Source organism: Apium graveolens, chromosome 4, assembly GCF_009905375.1.
Source record: "Apium graveolens cultivar Ventura chromosome 4, ASM990537v1, whole genome shotgun sequence".
In the NCBI taxonomy this organism is placed as follows: Eukaryota; Viridiplantae; Streptophyta; class Magnoliopsida; order Apiales; family Apiaceae; genus Apium; species Apium graveolens.
Genome location: NC_133650.1, coordinates 107,212,448 through 107,222,295, shown reverse-complemented (window position 1 = coordinate 107,222,295; position 9,848 = coordinate 107,212,448). Strand labels below are relative to the sequence as shown.

The following is a 9,848-nucleotide window of genomic DNA, read 5'->3' as shown; positions in this document are numbered from 1 at the left end:
TAAGTTGGTTTGATCGGAGATTGTTATTCAGGGATATTTACGGTATGATTTGGCCGGGGATAGATTAGTAAGGTGATTTGGAACTGAAACCCTGTGAAAAACACATCAAACAGTTGTGTTTTTTGCCTGATTTTGGCTAGCCGGAATCCTGGCCGGTGGCCGGATTCTGGAAAAATTCAGGTCATGTTCTTCATGACCCGGAAATCAACCCGTTTGACCCGAACAGGAAACCCGTGTTTCATCCGTTTTTGTCAGAATTCCAATTCTGACAACTGTTTCTGGAAATTATTTTTATTTTTATTATATTTTAATTATAAAATCAGTTTTATTTATTTTATAAATTGATTAATTAATTATTTAATTAATTGATTTAAATTATAAATAATTCTGAAATATTTTCTAAAAATCAGATTTAATTATTTTCTTAAATATTTATTATTTATTTATTAATTATTTAAAAATAATTAATTATTTTGATAATTAACCAAATATTTTTCAAAAAACCATAATAAATTCATTTTTAATTCCAAAAATTATAGAAAAATCATTTTTAATTTTGATTTTTCCCAAATAATTATTTAAAAATATTATTAGGGTTTAATAGTTAGTAATAATTATTTATATTAAATAATAAATCGATTTATATGTGTTTAATTGATATTAATTAGACCGCTTGTCTGATTCGAGCGAAACGAAAATTCTTTGATTCATAAAATTGATTTATTTTTATTAAAAATAATATTAAAACCTAATTTCTTCTAGAAACTAGTTGACCTTTGATATTTATTTGATTAAAAGTCGAATCTCATGCAGAGACGAGTCCAATAAATTCCGAAAAATAGGAACGAGTTAGATAATGATCAGTTAAGCGAACAACGAGTCGATTTTGATTCTAAAAATTATTTTAAACATAAAAATGATTATGTGGCTTATGTTCTTATGTGTATTATGTGGTTAATTGAGTCTTGCTTGTTAATAAATAATATACGGGTCAGTAATAAGCGTATGGGTTGACAATAGGAGCTACGTGAAGTCGATTTGAGATGCAATTGAGATACGAGATGACTAAATCAGTCTATTTCTTTGATAGAAGCCAAGACAGCAAGGCAGGTTGAGCCGGTGATAGAGGAAGGTGACATATTTGAAGCACATCGCGTGGAAGGAAAGTTTTTCCCCTATTCTAATTTCAGAATAGTGACGTTTCTTCAAATTCTTATCATGTTTGCACTCTCTAGATTCTTATTCACAAACACTGATACACAATTGCTATTTCTCTTGTTCATATTTCATTTCGATTCTTGATTTCTCCTTTTCCTTTGAATTCTCTATTTATATTCAAATGGTTACACATACACATTGGTATATTCTGGAGATTAGAATATATCAAAGCATACCGATTGTTCTGGTTGCTACTTCATGGACTGGATAGTGATGTTTGGGATTAATTTTTACTTGATCCTAAGGGCTAGGACATAACCGGATCCTTGAGATAAGCCGTAGAGTCTGGGTGCCCGACTAGATCTATATAGTGAGATATAGATCTGCACTGTATCCTGGCTGATTAGCAGGGCATAGATGCGAACTTGTGTCCAGTTTAGTTCATTTGGTATTTTTCAGAAATGGTCTTCTTTCTATTCTCGCAGAGTTATAGTGGTGACACACAACGACCAATCCTGAAAGACTTTGTAAATGTACCTAGATTACCGATTCATTTAAATTGCTTTAACACTGTTTATATTTTACGGACTTGTTGAGCAATTGTTGGCTCACCCCTTTTTGTTGTTATTCACCTTATTGTTTTCAGTTAAGAAGGAATATGAAACCTATCAGGACTCGAGTAGTAAAGAAGCGGGTCAAGCCGCAAGATCCTCTCATACCCAAGGTGTTGATCCCAATCCAGGAAGAAAGCTTTGAATTGCCCGAACAGGTGGAGTGTAGATAGTTAGTGTGTGTGTTTGAATAAATATGAACTTAGTTTAAAACTGGTTAGACAATGCTTTGTAATTAGACCTGGCAAAATGGGTCTAGATCCGAAGAACCGATCCGAAATTTATGAAACCGAGATCCGATCCGAGATCCAAATTATACAATCCGATAATTATCCGAAAACCGATTTAAATCGATCAAAAAAATACCCGAACCGAAAATTTAACCGAAAATGATCTGAAATACAAGATTCAATTATAACTTGGAACCAATTAAAACCGAATAATATATTATCCAAACCGAATATGACCCGAAATAAGCAAAATTAATACTTTAAACAATTTTATATTTACGATACATACTTATTTAATCATATTCTTTTGTAAAAGTACATTATATTACATTAAAAATACTAAATTAAATAAAAAGATATTTTTTAAATCTTGAAAAAATAAATAAGTTATGATCCGAAAATATCCGAACCGAATTTAATCCGAACAAAATTTTGTCCGATCTTAATCCGAATTTTATCCGATTTTAATCCGAATTAGACCCGAACCGAATCACATCTGATCCGAATGGTCTTCAAATATATCATAATCCGAAAATAGATCCGATCCGAAATTGAACCAATCTGAAACCGAAGCGATTATCCGAATTGCCATGTCTATTTGTAATAAAGAGAGTTTGTAAGATTTTAAATTTGGGTTGTATAAAGTAGTTAGTGGTTCTTGTTTTCATATTTCAACTTAAAAAGATCCTGGTTAGTGTAGAAGGGGTTTAGATATATTTCTTTATTATTGTTATTCAGGTTTTACAGGTTTGGTAGTAACCCCCAGATTTATACCCCGGGTCTGGAGGGCGTTACACGTTCGGGGTTAACAAAGGGGCCCTTACTTTTTGTAATTTTATAATCTAAGTGACTACTTAAATTATCATTCTTTATCTTTATTTATTAATAAAGTAAGACTAAAGTTTTTCTGTATAACGACAATATTCGGTGGTATAACAATTGACTACGTATACATTCCAAAGCAGTTGAAATTATAGATGGACAAAAAGTCCATTGGGTCGGGATTTATCGGGCTTTAAAAAGCCCGTTTTTTTTAAAACGGATCGGGCCGGTCTTTTTTAAAAATCAGGTCGGGCCGGGCCGGATCGAGGCCGAACCAGACTTTATCTGTACTTTTTATTTATATAAAAAACGGTTTTATATTTTATAACTCAAATTTTTTTTTTTTGACGGAATTATAAGTAGTTTAAATATCGAAAAAAATAATATCTTGGTATATCAGATAGAGTAGTTTAGACACCAAAATAAATAAATAATTTTTAATATAATATATAAATAATCATATATGCCTTAATTGCTTCTAATATTATAAAATAATATTTTAATAATCATAAAAAGTATTGTATATTTTCAAATTTTATATAAAAAATCGGTTTTTTAATCGGGCTTTTCAAAAAGTCTGGGCTTTTATCCGGGCCGAACCCGACTTTTATCCGGGTTTTTTTCAATCCGGGCTTTTATCCGGGATTTTCGTGCTTCGGACCGGGCTGGATTTTCGAGAAAAAAAGGGCTCATTTAAGACCCGCGGGTCAGGCCGAACCAGGCCGGGTTTTTTTTCAGATCAGATTTTTCGGGCTTTTTTCCTGATCGGGTCAGATCGGATTTGGACTTCGAATTTTTTGCACTATCTCTAGTTGAAATTGTCACGGACTCATGGCAGCCTAGAAACCAAGAAGTTGTCAAACTCAGCAGAAATAGTCATATTCAAATCATTAGATTTTTCTATACCGTGTTTCTGACCAAATCAATAATCATGCATTGATCATTCATCTTTTCAACCTCACAAAACCTTGAACTCATTAGCACTATCATCAGCTGCAGCAGCAAAAAAAGTGTAAGTTTCACAATTAACTTGTAATGGATTTTTATTTCAAGATCATCAATGTTCTGTCTACTGTTCTATTACTGTCTTTCTCTTCATTAATCGAGGCACAACAACCTTACATTCGAAAATCCACAGATTGTGCCGTCTCCGATAACTCAACCACAAACCTTGGTTACATTTACAATGGTATCACTCCAACTTGCCAAGCTTATCTCACTTTCAGGTCTCAACCTCCACTTTACAACTCTATTTCCACTATCTCGGATTTATTATCCGTTGATGCATCTCAGCTTGCTCAGCTGAATTCAGTTTCAGAGGATGAAACCTTTGTACAAGACAAGATAGTTCTTGTTCCTGTAAACTGTTCTCGCTCTACCTCAGGTCAGTACTATCAAGCCAGCATTTCATATGTTATCCGACCAAATGATGGTTTTTTCGATATTGCTACCAAAACTTTAAAAGGGCTCTCAACATGTCAAGCTATCCAGGCTCAAAATAGTGTGAGTTCTAATGACTTGGATGTTGGTATGAGAATTGGCGTTCCTTTGCGGTGTGGTTGTCCAACTCAGAATCAGAGTGATGCTGGTTTCAAGTATTTGCTTACTTATTTGGTTACTGTTGGCGAAACTGTAGATAGAATAAGTAACACAATTGGGGTGGAAACTAGTAGGATTCTTGAAGCTAATGGGCTATTACCAGAAGAGACTATATATTTTTATACTACCCTTTTAATTCCTTTACAAAACCCACCTACAAGTTCTCAAGTTACAGAACCAAATACATCACCACCACCGCCTCCTCCAAGTTCACCGCCTACTCCACCAGGTGAAGGCTCAAGCAAAGCATGGATATATGTTGTAGCTGGAGTTGTTGGAGGCCTTGTTTTGTTATTGATCGTTGGAGCCATTGTTTTCTGTGTATTTTTCCGCGTAAGTAAGAAGCAATTTGATCCTGTAATCGTCTCTGATAGTTATGAGGCACGTGAGAAATCTACAGATAAAAAGCAGGATGTTGAATATTCTGATTTCTTTGACAGTGTGTCTAGTATAGCAGAATCTCTAAAAGTGTATAAATTTGAAGAACTTCAGTCTGCAACTCAGAATTTTAGTCCTAGTTGTTGGATTAAGGGTTCAGTTTATCGCGGTACATTCAATGGGGATCTAGCTGCAATCAAGAAAATAAATGGAGATGTATCAAAGGAAATCAGTATATTGAACAAGATTAACCACTTTAATCTTATTCGGCTTTCCGGTGTTTGTTTCAACAATGGAGATTGGTACCTTGTTTACGAGTACGCTGTCAATGGTCCTTTGACCGAATGGATTATTAACAACAACAATCAGAAGCTCTTGACTTGGACACAGAGAATTCAGATTGCGTTGGATGTAGCCACAGGGTTGAACTATCTTCATAGCTATGCTTTTCCTCCATATGTTCACAAGGATATTAAGAGTGACACGATTCTACTTGATGGTGATTATCGAGCAAAAATATTTAATTTTGATCTAGCAAGATCAGCTGATGGGGAAGGAGGTCAATTCGTCTTGACAAGGCATATAGTTGGAACAAAAGGTCACATGGCTCCTGAGTACTTGGAGAATGGTATGATATCAACAAAGCTTGATGTCTATTCATTCGGGATTCTAATGTTAGAAATGCTTACTGGGAAAGAAGTTGCTTCATTATATGAACTAGAAACGGACTTATCGGATGTCCTAGAACCTATTTTAAATGAGGAAAATGGCAAGGAGAATCTAAGCAATTTCATCGATACCTCTCTCCAGAGGAACTATCCAGCTGATATTGCCATTTTTATGGTGAGACTGATTATTAATTGCATCAAGACTGATCCATCAGGTCGCCCCAACATGAATGAAATAGTGCAAAGTCTCTTAAGAATATCGAAAACTTCATTTGCATGGGAAAGGTCAATTAGCATATCAGAATAGCAGCATTTGTTCAAGAATTAATCTGGTGTTGTGATATTTGTATTTATATCTTCAGTATTGTATAAATTTGTATGATAATTAGTAATACAGAGTATGTTACTAATAATTAGAATTTCCGTGATCGCTCTTCCATAGAGGTATCATCATGTTGTTTGCCAAATTTCTTTACATACTGCGGATAAGTTTTGCAATAATATACTAATATATTCACTTTATATTTATTGATGTACCCCAATATTTATCAAAGATAGTATAATAATATTTAAAGAAGTCTTTTTTTTTATTGTTCGACAAATTAGCTGGTGACTCTATATTTATAGGAAGTCCGGTGAGGCTTTCTCTTTACAAAAAGGCCTTCATTTAAATAGTATCTAATTATTACAATTAAGTCATTTTCGGCTTTTATCTTATCTTAGTTATTGGTCCAACATTTGTCCCTTTTTAGAGCAACATCTTTATATTTGCTTTGGGTATTTTGGGCTCTGAAAATTGAAGAAAGATAAAATATAAATATAATCAAATTTCGTGAATAAGTAAAAATAAAAAATAAAATAATAAATAAAAACAAGAGTAGGATATGTTTCGTTACCGTTTGTTTGTTTGTTGTTTTTTTGAAGTAAAAGATAAGATACCAAATAAAAAGGGAGGGAAGAGAGGGGGTATAAAAGCTCTCATTGTGTTTTTCTCTCCTCTCTTTTTTATTTTTAAAGACTTTTTTATTGGGGTGGTGAAAACCGTTCAGTACTCCTGTTGTTTGCTCAAGTCTCTCCGCTGGTTGTTTCCACTCTTCCATCTCCTAACTGTAACTTTTTTTCTCCTCTTTTCTTTCCATTCTTTTGTAAAGTTGTAACCTTTATATTATTGTGATTGCATTATTATATATATTTAGTAGTATCACTTTGTAAATCTTTCATCTTTATTTTGAATCATAAATATCGTAAGTTCTTCCTCTTCTATAAAGATCATCTCCGATCGAAATTCTGAGAAAAGGCCTCTCGAAGAGGGTGATCGGGAGTCTTCCCTGAATTTAAACCATTTAGAAATTCTCGATAATTTAGCACAATATAATTCTTTCGATTTCATGAATGAAGATGAGTTGTCGAAGGGTGTTCCCGTCGAACCTAAGTCCCTGTTCCGTTGAGTCCCAGGACCCTAGCTTTTAGGGATCGAGTATTAGCAGATAGTTTGGTGACGAGGAGGGCGGAGTTTGCCGATAAGTTGAGTTTGGATTATATTAGCCATTATGTATATAAGGCGGTACATTTGGAGAAGTTAAAGAAGTGAGTATATTTTGACAATGTGAATAGGTATCAGTTTCTGGGTCCAGATGATCAAGTTTGGATGATGCCTAAATATGGGATGCATGGGATTTCTGTGATCTTGTTTAAGTCTGGGCTTCGACTCCCGATGCATCCTTTCCAGTTGGCGCTTTACGAAGCTATTGGATGTGGTGTGGGCCAGTTGACGCCGAACTCCGTTACTCAGGTTAATGGATTTATAGCGTTATGCTATGAGAGAGGTCGAGTGTCGATAAATCAATTAATTTTTTCTATTTCTGGAATACGTTATCATGAGGGACAGGTTTATTTCGATATTCATCATAAGAGGATGAAGATCGTCAATGTTTGTTACTGAACTCGGGATATCATCCTAAGTGGTTGTATTTTGGGGGTCCCGATTGGAGTTCATTCAACCCTATCGTAAGGTTAAACAGGATACCCTCGATTCGTTGAATAGGCTGGATAAGTATGACACGGATTACCTGGATGGTTTTCACGGGTTCATGTCTATTTATTCTCATTTGCAATTAAAAGATTATAAGTTCTTAGAAGAGCATTCTCGTAAGGCTATGTTCCATACTTTGTTGTTTGTTGTTTGTTTACTTTATATATATATATGCCTATTTTTTGGTTTGATGTGCGAAGGCTAAATTTTTTCACTTCCTTTGTGCAGTCGCAGGTGATACTTTAAAGCACGTTCTTGACAAGGGGTTCGAGGTAAAAAGATGGACAAGGCTATGATGTTTCTTGTTTAAAAGGCGGCAAGTGAGGCTGTAGACACATCGAAGGCTGGTGGTTCTAAGCTCGGCCCTTCGAAGGTTGGGAAATCTCTTTTGCTAGAGCTTCTTGATGATAACGGAGACCGGGTGGTCAAGGATCGAGAGGAGGCTGCTGGTGAAGGTTTTGAGATGGTGACTCGTAAGCGGCATCAGGGTGAAACAGATGGCCCGAGGGTGGACGCGAGTCGTCATGTTGTGAACAAGACCCTAACGATAGTTGGGGGAGAGTTTTCATGAATCCTACTTTTGGCCCAAACGTGTCGCGGGAGGTCGTGCAGGTCAAGATTCAACCCAACGAGCGATGGACCGGGGGCTCAACCGTCCTTGTTCAAGATTTCAAGGCTTTTCATCTTCCACAAGATGTTGTGTCGTATTCGTCTAAGAAAATAAGTGACCTAGTTGATCGATGTATGAGTCGTGCTGGCCGAGTATGCGCTTATTTACTTTATTATAAACATGTCATCTTCTTCATTTTTATACGCATACTTTTTTCTAGTAGTTTTCATTAGTTTTTGTTTTAACTTGTGTGCATTTCTGTGTTATTTCAGTTTCTTTATGATTTTACCTATATTTTGGATGAATTTAAGAATGATGCGGAGGGAGAGAGTGTTTCGCGTCTCACCGCTGACCTTGCTGTTATAGCGAGAGAGAAGAAGAAATTTGAAGACCAATATGTGAATGTCGAGCATCGAGTTGGTGAATTGTCGACAACTAATTCAAATCTTAATAAACAGGTGGGAGAAATGGAGCTAGGACGAGACGTGATGGGTAAAAAGATTGAGAGTTTGGAGCAGGCCTTAAGGGAGATGACCGTGTCGAGAGACGAGGAGCAGGGGAAGTAGGAAAGGGCGGAGGACGAGTTAGATCGCGTGCTTACCTCCAACAAGTCGTTGGTTGAGGAGAATGATACGACCGAAGTCGATCTCTAGAGGAGTGTGGAAGACATTGCTAAAGCGTTGGGCAACGGTTATGGTTGTTGCTTAACCAGGCTATCGCAGGCTGGCATAGACGTCACTCGGCACTCCTTTGAAGAATATGTCCAAGATTTTGCATTAGCAAACACGGCACCTTGAGATCCTCCAGTACAGACCAATGTGTGAAGGCGGGGTATGCCCCATGATCGTTGTAATACTTTTAAGTTGGAATTACTGTTTTTCCTTGGATGATGATTTGGTTATTTTCTCGTACTTTGGTTGTGAAAGTTGGTGGTTAATTATCTTTATGGATTCATAGGTGACGTATCGTTGATGCCCTTTTGTTTTAAACGGATTATTCTTTTGAGCATTTATAAGTATTTTCTTTATAAATTCTTTTTTTATTCTCCTTGCCCCTGTATGTTTAAGAGTAGAATTCTTTACTTTATCATAAGCTAAGCTTAAAGTCGTATGTTTAAGTGTAGAATTATTTACTTGAACATGAACTAAGCTTAAAGTGTTTCCTATATATGAAATTCTTTTAGGCCCTTTTATTTTCGGGAGTTCAAAAAAGTACTTTATAACTTATTTTAGTGTTTAGTCCTTTCTCATATGAACCATTAATTGTTGGTCTATCTAAGTGATAAATTATATGAAGAAGACTAACAAACCATTCAGGTTGGATGATGTCTGATATTTGAGAATGACTAATTTTTATGACTTTTATGAAACCTTGGTGCCGATTCTCAGGTGTGTGTTATGCGGAAGCTATTTTTTCTTTAATCTAGTACTTAACCCTCTTCTTTTGAGAAATATGTTTGTGTGATTGTTATTTTGAAATTAACATTCAATGTATCGACCATCGGTGATTGATATTTATCTTTAAATAGTCTTGTGGAACATCAACGGTGTATGGCTTAATTTTGATGAGAAATATAGAATGGTTAAGTGTTGAAACTTCTATATCAATAATTTATTTGACCCTCGACGGGGGCCTCATAACGACCCTCATTGCATCGAGGGAAGATATTAGATGATAGATAATGTTTTACAAGCTTCAATTTAACATAAATAAGGAAAGTTATTGGTAGAATTTCTTGAG

General features: G+C 35.3%; 1 protein-coding gene across 1 annotated transcript; it reads left to right on the top strand.

The window, feature by feature from the left end:
• The first annotated feature begins 3,717 nt into the window (after positions 1-3,717).
• LOC141718836 (lysM domain receptor-like kinase 4) lies at positions 3,718-5,988 on the top strand. Its single transcript, XM_074521216.1, has one exon. It carries the CDS (start codon positions 3,857-3,859, stop codon positions 5,771-5,773), a length of 1,917 nt encoding a protein of 638 aa, XP_074377317.1. The 5' UTR covers positions 3,718-3,856; the 3' UTR covers positions 5,774-5,988.
• Positions 5,989-9,848: the final 3,860 nt, after the last annotated feature.

What these genes read in the sequence shown, in the direction of transcription:
- LOC141718836 (XM_074521216.1), top strand. Translation starts at nt 3,857, where the DNA reads ATGGATTTTTATTTCAAGATCATCAATGTTCTGTCTACTGTTCTATTA.